The 23,616-nt window shown below is 45.9% G+C and overlaps 1 protein-coding gene and 1 long non-coding RNA gene across 3 annotated transcripts in view; one reads left to right on the top strand and one right to left on the bottom strand.

The window, feature by feature from the left end:
- The window catches only part of LOC143435256 (uncharacterized), a 35,968-nt gene extending 33,286 nt beyond the window's left edge, over positions 1-2,682 (bottom strand). Inside the window, exon 1 of the long non-coding RNA XR_013105392.1 lies at positions 2,543-2,682. This is a non-coding gene — a long non-coding RNA (uncharacterized LOC143435256). The remainder of the gene's footprint in view (positions 1-2,542) is intronic.
- Positions 1,710-18,117, top strand: LOC117724209 (H-2 class I histocompatibility antigen, L-D alpha chain-like). 2 transcript variants are annotated; one of them, XM_076916850.1, is made up of 10 exons: positions 2,830-3,304; positions 3,491-3,760; positions 3,953-4,228; positions 5,827-6,102; positions 6,230-6,346; positions 6,527-6,559; positions 6,931-7,830; positions 8,441-8,713; positions 12,774-12,821; positions 13,300-15,204. In XM_076916850.1, exons 1-7 carry the CDS (start codon positions 3,241-3,243, stop codon positions 6,933-6,935), a joined length of 1,041 nt encoding a protein of 346 aa, XP_076772965.1. In that variant the 5' UTR covers positions 2,830-3,240; the 3' UTR covers positions 6,936-7,830; positions 8,441-8,713; positions 12,774-12,821; positions 13,300-15,204. The 2 variants fall into 2 exon arrangements, with proteins under 2 accessions (XP_076772966.1, XP_076772965.1); XM_076916851.1 differs by lacking the exons at positions 6,230-6,346; positions 6,527-6,559; positions 6,931-7,830; ... (1 more) ...; positions 12,774-12,821; positions 13,300-15,204 and adding an exon at positions 16,986-18,117 and having other exon boundaries at positions 1,710-3,304; positions 5,827-6,111.
- Positions 18,118-23,616: the final 5,499 nt, after the last annotated feature.

Below are 23,616 nucleotides of genomic sequence, written 5' to 3'. Positions count from 1 at the left end.
GACGGCCGACGGGCACTCCAGAGTGGAGGCTCCCTTTCCCCAACAAAAAGGCATCGAGATGGGTATGGGAAGTATTACTCATTGCACGACGACAAGAGAAGAAACCCACTACAATATCTCATTTTGCACAAGGTATCAGGCCTCTGCTTTCCCTCACTGAGTTGGTGCCGCGCTTGATAGACAAAAGGCTGTTCCATCTTAATAAAATTGAAAGGGGGAGATGTTAGGAGCCGAGGTGAGCGTGACAGCATTCGCCATTACAAGATGGCACGGGCATCCTGTGCTCCCACAAGTAAACAACTAACTGCGCAGGTGCAAAAGGCAAAAGCGCGCCACGCCACTGCCCATCCCGGGGCGTAATAGGGGGTGATGAGTGAACAGCCAATCATAAGTGAACACACCACTCTAGGGTACATATAGCAGTGCCTTTCCCGGGCTTGGGGTCTTCTGCTTCTGCTGATACAAGAATAAAGCCTTGTTGTAGTAACTACCCGAACACTGCCTCACGTGTCTCTTTCGCGGGCGAAGGGGACTCGGAGGGGGCGCGGAATAGTCCTGCCCATGGCTTCCCAGGATCCTGGGTCAGCATCCTTGTGGTTGGAACACAGGCAAAAGCAGGGAGTCATGGAAGCTCACTCTCAGGTGTCCTTGCAAGCTGGAGTCAAAAAGACAGGACCAATGCCATGGTTATGGCTGCCCCTGTGGGAATTCCACAAATGAGACTCTGAAAGCATCTGTGTGGGAGATCAGCCCACATCTTGTTTGTGAAGACTCTGGAGTGGCACATCATTGGTCCTAAACCCACTGCTGGGAACTGAGATGGTGCGGTTGCCATGCCAACATGAATGCCAAGGCCAAGTGTAAGGAATGTGGCCTGAAATACACAGAAGGAGGCCATGGTATTGAGAGCCTTGGTGCCACTTCTAGGAATTTGGCATTTGTCACTGGGCTCAGACAACTATGTAGGCTCAGGTAAGAACATTAGAAACAGTGACCATGGAGCTTTGCTTACTAATTTGCTTAATTATTACCTTGTGTCATCTCTTGGCTTACTAATTTGCTTGATTCCTTTGGCTTTGACCTAAGAACTGACCATGTGTTTTTGGATGTACCTGTGATGATATAAAAGCAGGCTGGAGAAAAATAAAGCTGCTTCAGCCTCAGCACTGGCTGCAGTCATGTTATAATGTTATCTAATTGTCTTTTTCTTTTTAATAGCCAATGCATAGGACCTGGTGAAGAAAATGATTGACAGGTGTTTCAGGAAATGCATCTGGAATCCTGGGGCATTTTGGATAACTTGGAGCAGAAATGTATCACTATGTGCATAGACCACTACATGTGCCTTGAACACTGTGAACTATGCCTACAACTCTCGAATGCAGAGGTAATAAGACAACATGTGACCAAGACCTGTGCCTCAGGACACTCAGAAGAGACCAAGAACCAGTGTGGGTGCAGGGATCTGGCTGCCTCCACTGAACTGTGACCTCAGGATAGCAGGCCAGTAAATCCCTGCTGGGAGGGGTGGGCGATGGGGCACTCCCACTGTTCCCAGTGTCTCTCCCTTGGTGTGCAGATAGAGGTGTGAGCTCCCACTGTTCCTCCACCACACCTTTCCTCTGCCATCTTGGACTCAAACCCTCTGAGACTAGAGAACAGATTAAACATATTTATAAGTTGCTGTGGGTCACAGTGTCTTATCATAGTCATTAAAATGTCACTGAAGTCAGGTGTGATGACACAGGTCTTTAATCCCAGCATTCAGGATGCAGAGATGCAGCATTCAGGATTCAGGTGGAACTCTGTGAGTTCAAGGCCAGCCTTGTCTACATGGTGAGTTCCAAGACAGCCAGAGCCATGCAGACAGACCTTGTCTCAAAACAGACTAAAATAAGAAGCAAAGTAACAGAGACAGATGCTTTCTGTGGAGCTGCCTAAGGCCAGCTGCATCCTTAGGTTAGTCAGGGTGAAACCTAAGAGCATTAAGTTCCCAGGGAAACAGAGAAGAGGTCAGGTCAAACTCCACACAATCAAAACCTGTATAAATTTAATCTTTCCCCACACTGCTGATCAGGGCTGATACCTCACATCACCAGTGTGTACTCTCTGGCATGAGAATCATCTTTCTTCCAGTGTCCACACTGCACAGGCCTGAGGAACTGTGGAGCCAACTCGGTTATCAGATCCATTCTCCCACACAGCTGTGACATTCATGTCCCTCACCTCTTCAGCTCATAGTGTGAGTGAAGGTCAGAGAGAGAGTGAGAGGGTCAGAGATTACATAACTTCTACCACACTATCATCATTATTCTGTGTTATAGTTACAGTTTCTCTCCTACAGTGACTGAGTCACTAAAGCAACTGTACCATGGTAGTGCAGACACAGGGCAAGTGCACTGTAGACAAGGACCAATGCCTGCTGTCTGTGGTCTCCACAGGGGTTTCATTCCAGTGGACAAGGGGGTCTGCTTTGCTAAGACAAAGGTCCACATGGAAAAACCCAGGACTAGGAATGGGGATCTTTGTAAAACACACCCACCTGGAGCTACAGATATTTCATCTGTGAGGAAACAGGAGGAGTCTGAGTCTCAGTCCAAGGTTAAGGAGACAGGATCCTGAGGGAAGAGGCAAAGCCTCCTCTTTACAGATGAGAGTCACTCAGGCCTGGAAGTGTGAGCCACTCTCTCCAGATGAACAGAGCCTGGTCTCTGTGGGGTCCCTGTGGGACTTGCAGGCCAGAGCTTCTGCTTTAAGGAGAAGCATCTCTCCACTGTATCCTCAACCACTTGTGTCACCATTGTATTTCCAGAAATGTCCTTTCTTCTAGAAGACTCCAGGGTCTCACTTCTGAAGAGAAGGAGGAGAAAGGATGAAAGAGAGGACACAGAGAGTCTGGCCTGCAGGTCTCTCCTGGTGTCCAGACAGCTTTTGGTCAGAACTCAGAGACACCATGACAAACAGCTCTCTGTACACAGCACAGGGTTTGGGCAAAGTCTTAGTCTCCAGGCAGTGAGGTCAGGGGTGGGGAAGCCCAGGGCTGGGGATTCCCCATCTCCCCAGTTTCACTTCTGCTCCTACTGGGTCAGGTTCTTCTGCCCAGACACTGACGACATGCTGGGAGTTCTCACCCCCATTGTGTGAAGCAAATCCGGGGAACCAATCAGTGTCACCTCTGGCACTGGTTAAGAGTCCATGCAGCCCTAGGGACTCAGACACACCGGATCTCAGTTGGGGGCGATGGCGCCGCGCACACTGATCCTGCTGCTGGCGGCTGCCCTGGCCCTGACCCAGACCCGCGCGGGTGAGTGCGGGGTCGGGAGGGAAACGGGCTCTGCGGGGAGGAGCGGGGGCGGCACCAGGGAAGCCCACCCCACCCTCTGCCCCTTCTCCACCCGCATCCGGAGCCCTGCGCCCTGCTTTCTCCTGGCCTGCTGACCGGCTCGGGGTCCCAGGAGGAGGTCGGGGTCTCACCGCGAGCCGCCCCCAGGCTCACACTCGCTGCTGTATTTTGAGACCTTTGTGTCCCGGCCCGGCCTCGGGAAACCACGGTTCATCTCTGTCGGCTACGTGGACGACACGCAGTTCCTGTGCTTCGACAGCGACTCGGAGAATCCAAGATATGAGCCGCGCGAGCCGTGGGTGGAGCAGGAGGGGCCGGAGTATTGGGACCGGAACACACGGAGAGCCAAGAACGCAGAGAAGATTTTCCGAGTGAGCCTGAGGACCCTCTTCCGCTACTACAACCAGAGCGAGGACGGTGAGTGACCCCAGGTCGGAGATCACGACTCTTCCAAGTCCCGTCCGACACAGGGGCTGCAGAAATCCCAGGTCACAGGTCCAAGGTTCAGTAGCAGAACCAACCCGGAACCGGTTTCCCTTCCAGTTTGGAAGAGTCTGGGGGAGGGCGGAGCCGGGGCTGTTGGACTGGGCTGAACACAAGGTCCCGCAGGTTCTCATGCGGTCCAGCACATGTATGGCTGTGACGTGGGGTCGGACGGGAGGCTCCTCCGCGGGTACATGCAGCTCGCCTACGATGGCCGCGATTACATCGCCCTGAACAAAGACCTGAAAACGTGGACGGCGGCGGACATGGCAGCACAAATCACCCGACGCAAGTGGGAGCAGACTGCTGAAGCAGAGATACACAGGGCCTACCTGGAGGGCGAGTGCGTGGAGTCGCTCCTCAGATACCTGGAGCTCGGGAAGGAGACGCTGCTGAGCACAGGTTCTGGGGCCCCGGGCAGCTCCTCCCTTTGCCCTCGGGCTGGGGCTCAGTCCTGGGGAAGAAGAAACCCTCAGCTGGGGTCATGCCCCTGTCTCAGAGGGGAGAGAGTGTCCCTGGTCTCCTGACCCTCATCACAGTCACTGCACTGACTCTCCCAGGTCTCAGCCTTCTCCCTGGACAGTCCCCAGTCTGTCTCAGGAGGGAGGGAGAGAATTTCATAATATAATAATAGTGGATCCCTGTTGTCAGCCATGGCTTCTCCCGGGCCTGGTTTTCTGCCCACACCCACTGTCTGTGGACACTGACTCCTGTGTAGCTGAGTGTGTCAACCCTTACACCTCAGGACTGGAAGTCTCCTTTACCTGATGGGAGACATGGACTCCTCTACACAAAGGCTGGTTCTCCAGTTTCTAGAACTTTCCAAATAATACATTCTCGCAGATCCCTGCTCTCTGTGGGGTTTGCATCCCTTCAACAACCCAATTCCATCTATTCCTACAGTGCTGCATGGTCACAGGAGCCCTTATGGGGTACCCTGGAGGAATATAAACTGTGGATTTTTTTCTTTTTTTCTCTTTTGTTTTCCCTTTTCTTTCTTTCTTTCTTTCTTTCTTTCTTTCTTCCTTCCTTCCTTCCTTCCTTCCTTCCTTCCTTTCTTTTTTATTTACCTTTTTTTTGAAGGCATTATTTTGTTTCTAGTCAGTTTTTGTCTGCACTGGAGTGATCCTGTTTCTCTATGCCCTTTTATTATCATTTGTATCAGTCTCCACAGGTGCCAGTGGAAACTGCTAATCTGGATAATTAGACAAGTTAAATCAGGGTTCTCATTAAAGGAGAGATTCTTGTGAGCTTACATTGTTTCCAGTCAGAACTAAACATCCAGATCCCTCCTGCTCTTCCTCTGCCCCCACAAGTTACAGTGCTCTCCCAAGTGAATCAGGAATTGGACTCTCTGGGAGACAGGGTCTTCTGCAATCCAGGGCTGGAATGAGAGGGAAGATCCACACACCCTGTGAGCCCTCTGAGTTCCAGTGAGTGCTGCACTGGGGTCCACAGCACACTCCAGGGATCCTGTGTAATGTATCTTGTCACCCCATAGGCAGGGCCAGGGAATCATTTTCTCTGGCTGAGTGTCAGAGATTCACTACATTTCTGCTACATACTTTGTGATGGCTGTTCACTTGGACTGACAGCTATGCTGGTCAGCAAGATGACCACAGTGGTTGAGTTTCAGTGGTGGCAACCTACCAGTAGCACATGACCATAATTTATAATTTAGACATGAACTCAAACACATAAAGTTACTTATTTTGCATTCCATTGTCCATGCCATGACTACCTATTTCATGCTATAGAACATCACACAAGGACGGCCATGTTGGCGCATGGGCATGTGTGATTCCCTCTTAGCTCCTGAGTCCCCAGGAAAATGTGCAGTTCTGTCATGAGGTGACCAGCTCCACCTGCAGGTCACTAGTGCAATGACAGTTGAAGTGTCAGACAGACACATAGTTCAGTGTCATCATTGATTTAACTGTGTCTTCTACAGTTTTCAGTTTGTCTTGTTAATTGTGGAATGGCTTACATCTTCTACACAGATCCCCCAAAGGCACATGTGACCCATCACCCCAGATCTGAAGGTGAAGTCACTCTGAGGTGCTGGGCCCTGGGCTTCTACCCTGCTGACATCACCTTGACCTGGCAGTTGAATGGGGAGGACCTGACCCAGGACATGGAGCTTGTGGAGACCAGGCCTTCAGGGGATGGAACCTTCCAGAAGTGGGCATCTGTGGTGGTGCCTCTTGGGAACGAGCAGAGTTACACATGCCATGTGCAACATGAGGGGCTGCCTGAGCCCCTCACCCTGAGATGGGGTAAGGAGGGTGTGGGTACAGAGCTGGGGTCAGGGAAAGCTGGAGCCTTCTGCAGACCCTGAGCTGGTCAGGGCTGAGAGCTGGGGTCATGACTCTCACCTTCATTTCCTGTCCCTGTCCTTCCCAGAGCCTCCTCCATCCACTGACTCTTACATGGGGATCATTGCTGTTCTGGTTGTCCTTGGAGCTGTGGCCATCATTGGGGGTGTGATGGCTTTTTTGATGAAGAGAAAGAGAAACACAGGTAGGACAGGGCAGGATCTGTGTTTTCTCTCAGCTTCCTTTAGAAGTGTGCTCTGCTCATTAATGGGAAACACACCCACACCCCACATTGCTACTGTCTCCAGTGTGGGTCCTCTCTCAGTTCTGGAAACTTCCTAGAGTTTGACTCTTCCTTGAACTCTCACAGCTTTCCTTCTCACAGGTGGAACAGGAGGAGTCTATGCTCTGGCTCCAGGTAAGTGTGGGGGCCGGATTGTCCTGAGGTGATTAGAGTGAAGCTTGAGATGGTGGGGAGTTCTGGTAACCCATGATAGCTTCTTTAGAGAAATCTCTGGGGGCCTGTGCTGTACCTTGATATGTGTGTGTGTGTGTGTGTGTGTGTGTGTGTGTGTGTTTTTGTGTGCATGTTTTGTTTTACCCTATACAGGGACAACTCCCAGACCTCTGATATGTTCCCCAGATTGTAAAGGTGACACTCTGGGGCCTGATTGGGGAGGGGCAATGTGGACATGATTGGGTTTCAGGAGGTCCCAGAATCTCCTGTGAGTGATTCGTGGTTGTTGGAATGTTTTCTTCACATTGATGGTCTTGACTCTCATTCTCTAGCATGAAGACAGCAGCCTGGCGTGGACTGAGTGACAGATGGTGTTTGATGTTCCCTGTGATTTTATGGGCTCAATGTAAAGAACTGTGGAGCCCAGTCTGCCCTGCACACCACAACCCTGTGGCTGCACTGCCCTATGTTCCCTTCCTCAGCCAACCTTCCTGGGCTGAAGTAGAAACTAAGGATTCTTTATAACGTTGGTTGGATGGTGTTTTGCTCATGCAGACATGTGAAATATTAAAGTGGATACAGGTGTGAAAGGCTAAGCCTGATTCGTGAAGGAACATTTTGCTGAAGCAGGAGAGAGGATGTTCTGCTAAAGCAAGCACATGAAAGGACAGGGGATGAAGGATTCTTTGGTAAGGACACACTTATATTGGTCTGCCTTACATTGTGTAGTTGAACTTCATTTGCCGGAGTGTCATAGAGAGAAGCGCACCAAAAACCTTCTGGAGGTGTGCTGCAGTCTGCTGCTACCTCCAAGGACTCAGGCTGATTGAATGCTTGTGCTGAGGCAAGACCCGTGGAGATCACGTGATGTTTGGAGGGTTTAAACAGGACTCCATGGAGTGACAGGGACAGAGCTTGGCTTCCTGGTACTGCTGGCTGTGCAACACTTGTGGGTCTTGCCTCTTCACTGATCTTCCCTTTTCTGAGAGAGGCACAGCTGAGAACTTCTCCTGCTGTTCCTGTTGGGCCCTCCTGCTGACTGGAGCCAAGGCTTGGCTGTCTCTGCTAGATTGTGTCACAGATGTGGCAAACCAGAGTCTATCAAACCAGACTGCTGGTGTATCCATGAGGCGTTTGTGAGTGGATGGAGCTGCCACTGCTGACCTGTGAACTGAACTGCTGATTTCCAGACAACACAGATGGGAGTTGCTCCGAAGAACCTTTCTAAACAGGTCCACTTATCCTCCCAACCCCCTGTATTCTTTCTTTTCCACTATTTCTGGTGTGTGGTGGGTTACAAGGAAAGTTAATGTTTTTAAGAACCATCATTAAAAATAGGATTTGAAAAAATTAAAGTCACACTGGAATAAGAGGATAAAAGGGTAGATTGTTGGATATAATTTAGACTAAAGAGTCTAGTCTCAAATATTTTACATTGGTTTGGATTTTTGTATATTGAGAGGAATTTATGCTTATATTTGCTACAACATACTGTATATGTGCTTCATCTCTTGTTTACAGTATTGTACCTATGTGACTCATTTTATAATGTAATGCAAAGTTCTAGTCCTTGAAAGTCACTATTGCAAAGAATTCAAGATAATTAAGAAATGCAAGTGGGTAGTCAGTCAACCAAATTCATGGACATGTCAGGTACTAGTTATGTTAATTACAAAACTAAGCTTTCTTTGGCCTCTTGTAGCTGTTTCCAAAGTTGAACAGATAGTAGATAGCTGGAAACAAGTGACATCTGCCTATTCTGATATACTGTGGAGAGATAGGTGGTCTTTGAAAATCTCCGAGATCTACAGGATATGGCATTTAAAAATGTTTTATTAACAGGAGGCTTTCCACAACAATGAGACAGGACTGTGCCTGGCAGCACCCCTGTGAAGGTTTCCCTCTGCTCACCCAGGGAGAGGCCCTATTAGAAGGTGTGGCCCTGTTGGAGTAGGTGTGTCACTGTGAGTGTGGGCTTTAAGACTCTCATCCTAGCTGCTTGGAAGTCAGTATTCTGCTAGCAGCCTTCAGATGAAGATGTAGAACTCTCAGCTCTCATGCCTGCCTGGATGCCACCATGTTCCTTCCTTGATAATGGACTGAACCTCTGAACCTGTAAGTCAGACCCAATTAAATGTTGTCATTTATAAGATTTGCCTTGGTCATGGTGTCTATTCACAGCAGTAAAACCCTAACTAAGACAGAAATTGGTACCAGTGACTGGGGGTATTTCTGTGATAGGCCTGACCATGCTTTTGTTTGGAAGAATGTGGATTTGGGGACTTTGGATTTGGAAAGCAGTGGAATGTTTTAAATGTTTTAAATGGGGCTTAATGGGCTAACCTAGTAGGATTATGGAAGACTTTCTTACTGAGAGTGATTTGAATTGTGCAGACCTGGCCCAAGGGGTTTCAGTGGAGAATTTCAGTATGTGACCTAGAGACTGTTTCTGTGGTATTTTGGTGAAGAATGTGGTTACTTTTTTCTCTTGTTGGAAGAGTCTGCCTGAGGCTAAGGTAAAGAGACTTGGATTAATTACATTGACAAAGGACGTCTCAGAAATGCCCATCATAGACTTTCTTCTCTGGTTAAATCTCATGAGGATCATTTTAAACAAGCGAGGCAAGGTGAGAAAGGAATAATATAAAATATATGGTTCCAATATTAAAGGGGCCCCAGGAACTGAAATGAAGCTGACTCCTGTGTTCAAGAATATTAAATTGAATTAAGGGAGTTTTGACCTTGTGGCAAAAATAAGGGAGTAAAGACATGGAAAGATTTCACACAGTTAATTTAGACCTAAGCTCAGTACTACAATTGTTTAATCTCAGCAAGCAAAGACAAGCAAATCTCTGAGTTCAAGGCCAGCCTAGAACAGAGCAATTCTAGGTTTAAAAAAAAAAAAAAGTTATATCCAGGTTTGGTGGCCCACACCTTTAATCCCTGGAGACAGGCATGTAGATCTCTTGAGTTCAAGGTCAATCTACAAGGCAAGTTCCAGGACAGCCTAGCTTAGGTAGAGAAGAAATAGGAAAACAGAAAGCTGATGATAAATGTGATAGAACAAGGGGCCATGTTTCATCCCCAGCAAGCAGCAGAACTTGGCAGCTGTGATCACGTGGCTCTTGCTTTTGAGCCCAGAATAGAAGGAACTACTGGGACAATTCATGTTGATTAACTGGAGTTAAGAAACTAGTAGTGATTATGTAGAGACCAGCATAACTGCAGTGAAATCTTCTACAAAGTGTTTTCTGAGAGCACAAAAAGCTGTGTTCCCGAGATAGTCAGGGTTGTACCTTCTGCTGCAGCTATACTTGGTAATGTGTAAGAGTCACCCAGGCATCCTGGTGTTGAAGGGATGAAGGTGTCGTGAACGGCTGAGGCTTAGCACTGTGAGAGGCCTTTGGTGAAGGTGCAGCCCCAGTTGCAGTTGACACCCTAGGACTGAAGGCTTCATGCAAAGGATTTGAGGCTTGGCACCATGAAGAGAGCCTATGAGAGGCTGTTGGTGAAGCCTACTTGCAGCAGAAGACCCCAGCGTATTGGAGATGCCAGTATCATAGGATGATCACCAAGAACAGCAGCAGCAGTGGAACAGATCAACCTGAGCTTAGAGTTCTACAGAGGGCAGAGCTGGATGCTAGACCTTTGGAGGAGCCCAGAAGATCATGTGTGGATCTCAGACATTAAAAGGAGAAGCTATAACACTGAAGCTGCCTTGGAGACCCCAAGATGTTCAAGATGCTAGAGCCCTGGTCTATCTGCTGAGAAAAGCTGCTAACAGGGAGTGGAACCAGCCCAGGTGAAAGAAGTTTGTTGCAGTCAACAAAGATGAAAAAGAGGAGTTGGAGATCTGAAGACCACTTTGACATCAGACATAGAGATGCAGAGTTTGGGGTTTGCGCAGCTGGTTTCCTGTCTTGCTTTGGGGATTACAATTAAGTGATTGGATGAATCTCAGAAGAGACTGTGAACTTTGGACTTTTAACACTGTTGAGACTGCTATAGAATACAGGGACTTTTCAAGTTAGACTAAATGTATTTTGCATTATGGTATGTTTAGGTATGGCCCCATAGACTCATGTTTGAACAAGCCTATGGGGGCCATGGAGTGAAATGTGATGGTTTGCATATGCTCAGACCAGGGAGAGGCACTGTCAGAAGGTGTGGCCCTGTTAGAGTAGGTGTGTCACTGTGTGTGCAGCCTATAAGACCCTCATCCTAGTTGCCTGGAAGTCAGTATTCTGCTAGCAGCATTCAGATGAAGATGTAGAACTCCAGGCTCTGCCTACACCATGCCTGACTGCATGCTGCCATGTTCCTGCCTTGATGATAATGGACTGAACCTCTGAATCTATAATTCAGCCTCACTTAAATGTTGTCATTTATAAGACTTGCCTTGGTCATGGTGTCTGTTCACAGCAGTAATGCCCTAAGACAACCCCCATTTTACTTCAGAGAGGATGACGGGCAGTGAAGAACCTCCATATGGAGTTTGCTTCAAATGTGGCAAAGCTAGACACCAGCCAAACACCTGCCCTTGCTTCAGCTGCAGACAGCATGCTGTCCTAACAGTGACAAGCAGGACACAGAGGAAGCTGACTGGTGAGCTTTGCCAAGACAAGTTGGGGAAGTCCTTCAATATTCCTGCTTCACAAAAAAGTCTGTCATTTACTGGGCCAGTGGCCTGAAGATGTATGCCCTAACATTGAAGCAGAATCTTGGGTGACTTGGTCCAGGCAGCCAGTGATCTCTGCCATTTCTGTAGCTTTGGAAGCTGCTTGCTCTGCACTTCCTGTTTTCTCAGGGAATATTTATCCTTCTCAGGTCCCTGATGCAGGAGAAGATGAGAGAGTTACAGTCTCATACTAAGCTTAAGATATTTAGGATCTAAGAGAAATATTTAGGTCTAGGAAGATTTATTTTAGGTGGATAATTTCAAGATACATTACAAAGGTAATTAGGCACAGAACATTGAACTAATAAGATAGCTAGAACTTTGGATTCATAGGATAGATAATAGAGTAATTTCTCAATGGTTCCTAAACACAAATGAACCAGACATTATGAATGTAATTCTTATACTTTTATATTATAACTTGATTAAACTCAATTTTAAAAATTAATTCTTCCTAATTAAATAAATAATTAAATAACTAAAGAATTAATAATAATTCTTAGCCATTCCAACAGCCCATAATAATTCTTAATAAAGAATTAGGGATTCCTAATTAATTAAATTCCTAATTTTTTAAAGTTAAGTTTTTTAAAAAAGATTTTAGTTCTTTATTATACACACACTCACATACACACATATATGATGCGCACATTATAGCTGTCTTCAGACACACCACAGGAGGGCATCGGATCCCGTTACAGATGGTTGTGAGCCACCATGTGGTTGCTGGGAATGGAACTCAGAACCTCTAGAAGAGCAGTCACTGCTCTTAAACATTGAGCCATCTCTCCAGCCCGCAAGTTAAGTTTTTATACTTGTTCTCATTGCATATAGTTTATGATGTCAGAGAAAGAGCATTTTTTAGGACTAAAGGGGGCAATGTTGAAGTAATGTTGATGTACACTGTGTGAAGATGAGTCTCTGTCCTACCTTGCCTACCTAAAGCACCTTTAGAGTGATAAAAGGCCTATGTACAAAGGAGAGTAGAAGGCAGGATTCTGGTCAGAGAGAAGAACTCTGGGAAGAGAGAAGCATGGGGGATTCACCATCCAGACTCTGAGGAAGCCGGATGTGTGAAACTGAGGAGAGGTGACCAGCCACATGACAGAACTAGAATAGTATAAATGGGATAACTGAATATGAGATAGCTGGGAACAGGCCTAGCATAAAGCCTAGGCATTCATAAATAAATGTAAGTCTGCTGTCATTACTCAGAGCAAGGAGGGCAAGCAGGAATGTCCCACAGATGCAGCAAGAGCAAGCAGACAAAGAGCAAGCCCTTCCTTCTTCCATGTCTTCATGTAGGCTTTCCCACGAGTGGAAAAACATAGAAAGTTCTTCTGGATGTAAGTTTGATGAGAGCAGGGCAGCATGAGACCTGAGACCCCTGGAGAAGTGCAGACAGGAAGGAGGCCCTGGGGCAGCTCAGCCAGCCTGGATCCCCTTTACCCTCAGCTCTGTGGGCTCAAACTCATTGCTCCCTGTTGCCTCCACAAGGTGGCGCTGTTGCCCAAGACTGTGATGCTTCTCTTTTCTCTTCAACAGGTGAGACTCTGGAGGGTCTGCAGTGGGAGGAAAGATGGGGAAAGGGGACAACTTTCTCTGCAGGAACACTCTGGATGTTGGGATTTCATGGACTGTTATAAATTAGCATTCAAACATTTGAATGGAATTTATCTTGTTCATCTGGAATAAAAAACAACCTTTCAAGTGCAAAGATGAGGACACACTGTGTCTTCCTCCAGTGATGAGACTGTGATCCACTTTGCACAGTAGGTCCATAAAATGAAATATACTTTTTATTTCTAGTTTAATTTTATTTTTTATTTTTTTGCAAATTGTCTTTCAGTACAGTGTATTCTAGTGGTCTATTCCTGTATTGCTCCAGAGCTGGCTTCATTGCCTGGTGATACAGTGTTGTCTAAAGAGCCCTGAGCCCTCAGCCCCTGACCTCACACTCTAGATGTGTAAGAGAAAGAGAGGGGGTATTTTTCAAATCATATTTTTAAAATTTGTTTTTTAGATGTATTTTTGATGAGTATAGGTACACAACCATTGGGTCCATGGAACAAACGTTACAGATGGTTGACAGCCGCCATGTGCGGATGGAACTCACCCTGGATCCTCTGTAACAGCAACAAGTGCTCTCAGCTGCTGAGCCATCTCTCCAGCCACTGTTGGAATGTTTACATAAGGAGACCACACAGCTGATTCCCAGCATGCTGTGTGGCTTGTTGGAGGTTGTGTGCCACTGGGTTGGACACTGAGGGTTTTTTGTTTGTTTGTTGTTTTTTGTTTTGTTTTGTTTTGTTTTGTTTTGTTTTGTTTTGTTTTGTTTGAGACAGGGTTTCTCTGTGTAGCCCTGGCTGTCCTGGAACTCACTCTGTAGACTAGGCTGGCCTTGAACTCAGAAATCCACCTGCCTCTGCCTCCCAAGTGCTGGGATTAAAGGCATTTGCCACCACTGCCCAGCTAGGCACTGAGGTTTTAACAGACTTCAACTATTTCCAGTGTCTCAGCCTTTTGCTTGCAAATCAAGTCCTGAGCTCTCAGCTGTTCCTCCACCACACCTCTCCTCTGCCATCATGGACTCAAATCCTCTGAGACTAGAGAACAGATTAAACACATTCTTTTATAAGTTGCCTTGGTCACAGTGTCTTATCATACCCATTAAAAACTAACTAACGGCAGTGCAGTGACACATACCTTCAATCTCAGTGTGGTGGACTGAACAGGTGGCCCCAACAGACTCAAGTGTTTGAAACCTTAGCCCACAAGGAGTGGCTCTATCAGGAGGCGAGTCCTTGTTGGAGGAAATGTATGGTTGGGCTCTGAGGTCTCCATGCTCATGCTCTGCCCAGTGTGGAATGAGAGCCTCTTCCTGGCTGCCTTTGGATAAAAATGTAGAAGTCTCTGCTCCTCCAGCACCATGTCCACCTGCACACCGGCATGCTTCCTGTTATAATGAACTAAATTCCTGAAACTGTAAGCAAACCCCTATTACATGTTTCTCTTAGAAGTGTTGCCTTGCTCATGATGTTTCTTCACAACAATGAAACCCAAACTAAGATACCCAGCACTCCGGATGCAAAGGCAGATGTATCTCTGTGAGTTCAAGGCCAGCTTGGTTTACATAGTAAGTTCCAGGACAGCCAGAGCTGTGCAGACACACCTTGTTTCAAAACAGAATAAAAGAAGAAGAAAAGAAATAGAGACAGATCCTTTCTGTGGAGCTGCCTGACCCCAACAGCATCCTTAGGTTGGTCAGGATGAAACCTAAGAGCATCAAGTTCCCAGGGAAAATATTCACAGCACCTAATAAGAGTGGTTCCCAGAAACAGGTTCTGCTGAATCCTGGTGAGGCTGCTGGGCTGCTGGGCTGCTGTGGAGACCTGCATGGGGAGGTGACTGGAGTTCACACCTGTGCTCTTGCACATTTGTCACTCTGTGTGGTGAGTGACTCTCCTCAGGAGTCCCCGCCCATCTCTGCTCTTTTTTCCTATTCAATTCTATATGGCTTGGATTTGAAGAGATCCACAGAATCAAAAAATGTATAAATTTACTCTTTCCTCACACTACTGATCAGGGATGATACCTCACATCACCAGTGTGTACTCTCTGGCATGAGAATCATCTTTCTTCCAGTGTCCACACTGCACAGGCCTGAGGATGATCACATCCGGTGTCCCCCACACCTGTGACATTCATGTCCCTCACTTCTTCAGCTCATAAGTGTGAGTGAAGGTCAGACAGAGAGTGAGAGGGTCAGAGATTACATAACTTCTGCCACACTGTCATCATTATTCTGTGTTATAGTCGATGACAGTTGCTCTCCTACTGTGACTGAGTCATTACAGTAACTGTGTCTTGTATGTGTGTACACAGGGCAAGTGCAGTGTAGACAGAGATCAGCGCCCTGCTCTCTGGAGTCTCCACAGGGATCTCTGTCATCATTATTCTGTGTTATAGTCGATGACAGTTGCTCTCCTACTGTGACTGAGTCATTACAGTAACTGTGTCTTGTATGTGTGTACACAGGGCAAGTGCAGTGTAGACAGAGATCAGCGCCCTGCTCTCTGGAGTCTCCACAGGGATCTCTCTTCAGTGGACATGGGGGTCTCCTGTGCTGAGACAATGACTCAGGTCTACACGATCAATCTCAGGACTGGGAATGAAGATCCTTGTAAATAAAACACACCCATCTGGAACTAGAAAGACTTCATATGGGAAGATACACGAGGAGTTTGAGTCTAAGTCTGAGGCTGAGAAGACAGATTTTGAGGGAAGAGGCAGAGTCTCCTCTTTACAGGTGAGAGTCCTGCATTCAGCCTTGGCAGTGTGAGCTCAACACTGCAGGTGAACACAGCCTGGTGTCTGTGGGGATCATGTGGGGCTTTCAGGACAGAGTCTCTGCTTTAAAAAGAAGCATCTCTCCTCTGCATCCCCAACTGCTTGTGTTGCCATCATATTCTCAGAAGTGGCTTTTCTTCTAGAAGACTCCAGGGTCTGACTTCTGAGGAGAAGAAAAAGGAAGGGTGGAGGAGAGGACACAGAGAGTCTGGCCTGCGGGTCTCTCCTGGAGTCCAGACAGCTTCTGGGTCAGAACTCAGAGACACCATGAAAAACAGTGCTTTGTCCACAGTGCCTTTGTGGACAGGCAAAGTCTTAGTCTCCAGGCGGTGAGGTCAGGGGTGGGGAAGCCCAGGGCTGGGGATTCCCCATCTCCCCAGTTTCACTTCTGCTCTTAACCTGGGTCAGGTCCTTCTGCTGGGACACTGATGATGCGCTGGCAAGTCTCTCCTGGTAACGTGATCCTGAAGAACCAATGAGCATCTTCGCGGGCACTGGTTATAAAGTCCATGCAGCCCGTGGGACTCAGACATCCTGGATCCCAGATGGGGGCGATAGCACCACGCAGGCTTCTCTGGCTGCTGGCGGCCGCCCTGGCTCCGACCCAGACCTGCACGGGTGAGTGCGGGGTCAGGAGGGAAACGGCCTCTGCCGGGAGGGGCGGGGGCGGCACGGGGGAAGCAGCGTTCCCACATAGCTCACCGGACCCTCCGCCCCTTCTTCACCAGCAGCCCCCGTGCCATGTTGACCCACTGGCTCATGTGGATTCCCTCTTAGCTTCTGAGTCCCCCAGGAACATGTGCAGTTCTGTACTCAGGGGACCAGTTCTACCTACTAGTCACTAGTGTAATGAAAGTTGAAGTATTCAAACAGACACATATTTCAGTGTCATCATTGATTTAACTGTGCCTACTGTAGATTTCAATTTGCTTTGTTAATTGTAGAATTTCTTAAATCTTCCAAACAGAATCCCCAAAAGCAAATGTAGCCCATCATCCCAGAACATAAAGTGATGTCACCCTGAGGTGCTGAGCGCTGGGCTTCTATCCTGCTGACATGACCCTGACCTGGCAGTTGAATGGGGAGGACTTGACCCAGGACATGGAGCTTGTGGAGACCAGGCCTGCAGGGGATGGAACCTTCCAGAAGTGGGCATCTGTGGTGGTGCCTCTTGGGAAGGAGCAGAATTACACATGCCATGTGCAACATGAGGGGCTGTCTGAGCCCCTCACCCTGAGATGGGGTAAGGAGGGTGTGGGTGCAGAGCTTGGGTCAGGGAAAGCTGGAACCTTCTGCAGACACTTAGCTGGGCTGAGAGCTGGGGTCATGACCTTTATTTCCTGCACCTGTCCTTCCCAGAGCCTCCTCCATCCACTGATTCTAACGTGGTGATCATTGCTTTTCTGGTTGTCCTTGGAGCTGTGGCCATCATTGGAGCTGTGGTGGCTTTTGTGATGAAGAGGAGGAGAAACACAGGTAGGAAAGGACAGGGTCTGAGTTTTCTCTCAGCCTCCTTTAGAAGTGTGCTCTGCTCATTAATGGGAAACACAGCCACAATCCATTGCTGCTGTCTGCAACTGGGTCTGCTGTCAGTTCTGGAAACTTCCTAGTGTTAAGATCTTTCTTGAACTCTCACAGATTTTCTTCTCATGGGTGGAAAAGAAGGGGACTATGCTCCAGTTCCACTTTAGTGAGGGTGCGGGATTGTCCTGGGGCCATTGGAGTGAAGCTAGGATGTTGGGAGCTCTGGGAATCCATAATAGCTCCTCCAGAGAAGTCTTCTGGGGCCTTAAGTTGTACAGTGGTATGAATACATGTACATATACAAATACATATTCATATGTAAACATAAATGTATATTTACATATACATTTGTTTGGTTTTATCCTAGTCAGGGAAAGCTCCCAGAGGTCTGATATGTCTCACTGAGATTGTAAAGGTGACACCAGGAATCCAGTTTGGGAAGAGGAAATGTGGACATGATTGGGTTTCAGGGACCTCAGAATCCCCTGTGAGTGGTGGGTTGTTGGAATGTTGTCTTCATAGTGATCACTCATGACTCTTGTTCTCTAGCATGAAGACAGCAGCCTGGAGTGGACTGAGTAACAGAAAATGTGTTCAGGTTTCTTTCTCCTGTGATGTCGAGAGCCCTCAGTTCTCTTTAGACAACAGTGTCTGATGTTTCCTGTGAGCCTGTGGGCTCAGTGTGAAGAACTGTGGGGCCCAGTCTGCCCTGCACACCAGAGCCCTGTCCCTGCACTGCCTGTGTTCCCTTCCACAGCCAACCTTCTGGTCTAGGTGGCATCTGCATCCTGTCAGCTTCATGCTGCCCTGAGCTGCAGCTCCTCACTTCCACATTGAGAATAAGAATCTGAATGTGAACTTGATTGTTCACATCCTTGACCTGAGGGTTGATTGACAGGTAAATAAGGAATTGAGAATACTTAGAGTTTGTGGAGGAAATAAATGGCAGATGGAGAACCTTCCAGAATCTGTGTCACTATTCTGTGTGTATCTGGAGGGACAGGATGAGGCTGTGGGAGCTGAGTGTAAGTGAAGATGTGCCCAGATGAGATCACTGTTAACTAAAATGAGGTCACCCCAGCTCTGTCTCCTCCTGGCTCTGCTCTCTTCATTACTGTGGTGCACATGCTGAGAGTCTGTGATCACAGGGACACAGAATGGCCAGAGCCTTGTCCTGTCCCCGGGATTATGAGCAGCCCAGGCTGCTGTCTAGTCTGTGGTTCTTTACGTTGTCTTCTGTGTTTATTTCTCATGTTCTTAGTTTGTATGGAGGACTGGGCCTATTCTTGTTTCTGTGAGTGCTTCCTGTTTTGCTGTCCTCATTGATGCCCAAGAGTGACACCAGTAGGAAGTGTTTTTCATGTTCTTGTCACAATAGACACAACAATGGCTCTACTCTCAGGACACTGTGGGCTACACTGATGAACTAAACTCTCCTGAGCTCCTGCCTCCTTCCAGGGCCCTCCATGGAGTTCTGCCCATCTTTCCCATCTTTCCCCAGCTAACCCTGGATTGTAGGATCCCCACAGAGGAGAAATCCACAGGCTGTCATCTCAGATCTGGTCCTGTTGGACCTGTGCTGTGCCCATGGCTCCTGTCCTTCCCTGGCTCTGAGGATCCTAGTGCTAACTTTAGAGAAGATTCCGTGGTTGAATGAATGAGTCTACTTTAGATTTATGTTTATTTTAAAAGCTAGTCCAGGGACTGGAGTGATGGCCCAAGGCAGATACAAACTGTACTGACCTGTGACTCTTATCAGGGGGTATCACCATCCACAGTTTTACTGAAATGGGGTATGATCTGAAAATAATAAGACAACCATGGTAAAAAATAAGTGGCACACATGTTTTTATATGTTTTATCTTTCTTTCCATGGGGTGAAGATCCTGTCGCAGCTGGTGTGAGACCTTTGCCTCCTCTGTCCAGTGTCCACAGTGTTCACAATGCACAAGGCTGAGGTTCTCAGTGGCCAAATCATCTGTCAGATGCATACATTCACTGTCCTAATGCCTCAGGCATTCATCACCTCAGTTCAGTTCATCTGTCATCTCCCACCAACACAGGGGTGAGCACAGGGCAGTGGGGAGGAAGAGGAACTGAATCACATCTATTCCATTACCCTGTTGTCAGCATTCTGCAGGCAACTGTTATTCATCTCTTACTGCAGTCGATGTAGCAACCTTTTCATAGGAGTGTGCACACAGTAACACACAATGCAGACAGGGTTTGCTGCTGTGCAGGGTTCAGACAGGGGCTCAGACTAAAAGTCTTTTTCCCAGCAGAGAAGGAGACAATGGTATTGAAGGAATGTGTGGCTGCACACGTTTGTTCATATGTGGTCTCAAGATTTAAATATGTTAGACTGGAAGAGCAAGAAGGATGACACTGGCCACCAAGGGCAGACTGACCTGGATTATGTTAACACTAACTACTGGGATAAACTGCCCCATTCCTCTTCTGCTGCCAGGTCCTGTGCAAACAGTGGACATCTTTGGGTTGACTGCTATGCTCTACATAGACAGGGTAGCTGCTAAAGTGGCAAACATCACCCAATGAGCAGCTCCAGACTACAAACTGCTCAGGACATTCAAATTCCCGAGTTCATAGGAAACTGACATGAATGTTGTATAAACCTCTGAACTCAAAATACTGAATCTGAAGACTGACAAATACAACCAAGCTCGACACTGAGGAAAGCTTGGCAGAAATAGCTTCATTATTGAAAACACTTTTACTGTGTTACACTTAAATCTTTCTTTTTTACATAGACAAAAAGGTGGATATAGGAATAACATAGGAATAATAGGAAACATGGGTAAATTAGTTAATCTGTTCTCACATATAACTTTATAGAGTGATACAAAATTATTGTATATGTTTACAAAAATATATTACTTACATTAATAGAGATCTTTGTATATTGATACAGATTAAAGTTATATTTGTTTACATTGGTATAGATCTTTGTATATTTATACAAAATTGAGGTTTATTTGGTTACATTAATATAGATCTTTGTATATTGATTCAAATTAAGGTTACAGTTGGTTACGTTGGTATAGATCCTTGTATATTGATACAAAAGTAAGGTTATATTTTTGGTTACAACATACATACTCTGTGGTATTAAGATACCTATGTAATTCTTAAAACTGCAATAGGAAGTACTAGCTCTTTTGAAAGCTCCTATTACAAACTGTTTAAGAAAAATTTTTAAATGCAAGTTAATAGTCAGTTAACAAAACTTTTGTTTGTTTTGGTTTTGTTTGGTACTAGTCTTCAAAAACCTCAGAGATCTTCAGAATGAGTCATTTAAAGATGTTTTATTAATTTAAGAATTTTTTTTTTATAATGAGAGGTGTCAGCTCCTGTCAGCACCCCATACTGCTTCAAGGAAGATGATGAGCACTGAAGAACCTCCTTATGGAGTTTGCTTCACATGGGGCAAGCTGCCACTGGGCAAGAAACTGCCCTTGCTTCAACTGCTGGCAAAATACTGTCCCAACTGGACAAAGAAAGCACAGGAAGTCAGATGCTGAACTCTGCCAGGACAAGGTAGAGAAGTCATTCATGATGCCTCCTTCATGAAACAATCTGTCAGATGTTCTGGGCCAGCAGCAGGAAGATGTGGATGTCCCAAACTTCCAGAGAAACCCTGGGTGGAATGTCCAGGCAGCCAGCAGTCTCTGTCTTTTCTGTAGAACTGGAAGCTGCTTGTTCTGCACATCCTGTCTATGTTGATAACAATCATTCTCCTCAGGTCTCTGATGGGGCTCAAGACTAGATATTTATACTTTCACAGTTAAGACTAAGTGATTAGGACATAAGAAAATGCTTTAAGGTTTAAAGGGAGATTTTTAGGTTGAAAAACATAAGTTATAAAAGAAAGTGATTTGAATACACACCATTGGACTCGCCAAGATTAGACAGATAGTGCAATACTTTCTCCAGGGTTGCCAAATACAAATGGACTGGACACTATGAATATAATTCTTGGCAGATAGTAGTATATAGTGTATTTATATTAGAGAAATAGATATTATTCAGACAAAAGAAGGGACGTATTGCAAGATATTTGATCACATTGTGTAGCACAAGATTCTGAACTTGGAAGAAGAAAATCCTGTTTCTGCTGTGGAGTGGCACAGTCTTAAAAGACACCTTTGAGCCAAGAGCTTTCAGTTCATTGTAAACAGGCTGTTGTGGTGTGGTTCAGACCTTACACACATTGTTTTTTCAAGAGCTTTCTGTAAACAATATTAATTAAAATCAACAATAGGACAAGAGGCAGATCATGCAATCAGTTCACAGAGGTGAAAATAGGAAAACACAGGAAGTAGAGAGGAGGGAGATTGAGTTGGAGGGAACTGAAGACAGTGTGGAGAAGGAGCTTTTTCCTTCTGAGACCTTGGTAGAGTAGAGAGTGTTTTCCCTGCCTCATTGAGCCAGTGGGTTTTCACCCCAACATATGGCCCTTCTTCTTCACTGGTAAAATTAAATGACTTGAATTTTGATTTTAAAAACAACATACCATGAAAACAGATATCTTGAAATAGCAACTATGTGGCTCTCCTCCATCCTGGCTGATGACCTCATCAAAATAGAAGTTCCCATATGACTGGCAGCCATCTTTACTAAGGTTAAAGAGTACATGCCATGTGAGTTAACTAATATCATCACTTGACCACATGTCACAAAACAATGACTGTAAAACCTCTTTGACTTAATGAGTTTTCTGTATATCATAATATCTCTTAGTAGATTAAAGAAGTATCAACAAGTCTCAAGTATTTCTGATTGGCATAAATTTTTGTATGAAGATAAAAATTTAAGGTTATATTTGCTACAACATACTGCATATGTGATTCAACTCTGGTTTAGAATAGACTGTATGTGATTGTGGGGAGTCGACAGAAGGTGGCTATCATCCTTGCAGCCATCTTGAGCCATATACCCTGGCAAGAGACTTGTTTTCAACAGCCTACAACAGCTGAGCTCACTCTGATAACATCTTGTTTTATATACCCAGGATTTTCCCTTGGGTGTGTGTGACTTAAAGGCATGACTTAAGAAGTGAGACTTATAAAAGGCGAGAGGCAGACAGAAGGGACTGGAAATGTGGAACTTGGAGGCACTAGGGACTAGGAACTAGGGACTAGGAACCCGAGACTTGGGACTTGGACTAGGAACAAGGGACTTGGAAAGAGAGAAGAGAGACTTGAGAATAAATGGGATTGAATCACACTCTGTCTGGTCTCCATTCTTCATGTCAGCCTTCACTCTCTCTCTTGCTGAACCCTGACCTGCAGACTGGAACAGCAGTAGGAGCCGGGACAATTTAGCCCCTAAAGCTTGGGGCAGTGTGGGCTCTAACAATTTTGGCCCCCAAGCTTTTAGCAGTGTGGGTTCCAACATTTGGCAGAGAGGTCCCGACATGTGATGATAAACTTTTAAGGTTGTAAAGATCTACTTGGATTAGCAAAAGCTGGTATAAGATGTATGTCTATCCTCCTATGTCTTTGCTAAGTGTTCAGCACCCAGGTGCTATAAAATGTAGATAAACACAACATATGTTAGATGAATAAAGAGTGCATTTTATTGTGAAATTTCATGTTATGAGCATGTGAGCATTATATACATTCATATATGTGTGATTGTGTCAGATCCCTGGAACTATTGTTACAGACCATTGTGATCTGTGGTGTAGTTGCTGGGAATTGAACCTGGATCTTCTGGAAGAACAGCTGGTGCTCTTCACTTCTGAGCCATCTCTCCAGCCAGTTATATTGATTAATAAGGAATACAGATTAATAAGTTATATATTTCTAATGCCTACTCAGCTTCACAGTGATATTTGTCTAGCTGTAGTCCTTGCTCAATGTCTTGAGCTTTAGCTAATTGGAGAAACAGAGTCATACAAATCTATGCTATTCTATAAAGGTAAATGATAAAAGAGAGATTCCAGGCTACTACAGACTAAAGTTTAAGGCATTTATGGTTTATGTCGATGATAAAGGATCTTTACCTCAAATTACTAAGGCTCAAACATAACAAAGATAAAGTTATAAAATCTTAATATTATGAAAGTTATTGACTTGTTGTAAACTGTTGAAGACAATTAACACATGCAGGTTAAGAACAAGAACAAGGTGCATTTAGCCTCCTGTATATGTTTCCAAAGTTAAGCCTAAAACAAGTTGCTAGAAACTAGGAAAGTTTGTTCAGTGTAGATATCCTTAGTAGCTAACAGTCCTCAAAACTTTTTAGAGATCTACTGAATGTGGCATTTAAAATGTTTAATGGATAAAGCTTACTGTGACAGACCGTGACCACCAATTACTAGAAGTGACCCCCAGGTCTTCACAGACAATGAAGGGGTAGAGAAGAACTCCACCTTGAGCTTAATTTAAATGTGGCAAAGCCAGCCACTGGGTGAAAATCTGCCCTTCATCTTGTATGTCACCAG

This window comes from Arvicanthis niloticus, chromosome 20 (assembly GCF_011762505.2).
Source record: "Arvicanthis niloticus isolate mArvNil1 chromosome 20, mArvNil1.pat.X, whole genome shotgun sequence".
In the NCBI taxonomy this organism is placed as follows: domain Eukaryota; kingdom Metazoa; phylum Chordata; class Mammalia; order Rodentia; family Muridae; genus Arvicanthis; species Arvicanthis niloticus.
The sequence above is the reverse complement of the archived record's forward strand: the minus strand, read 5'-3'. Positions and strand labels throughout refer to the sequence as shown.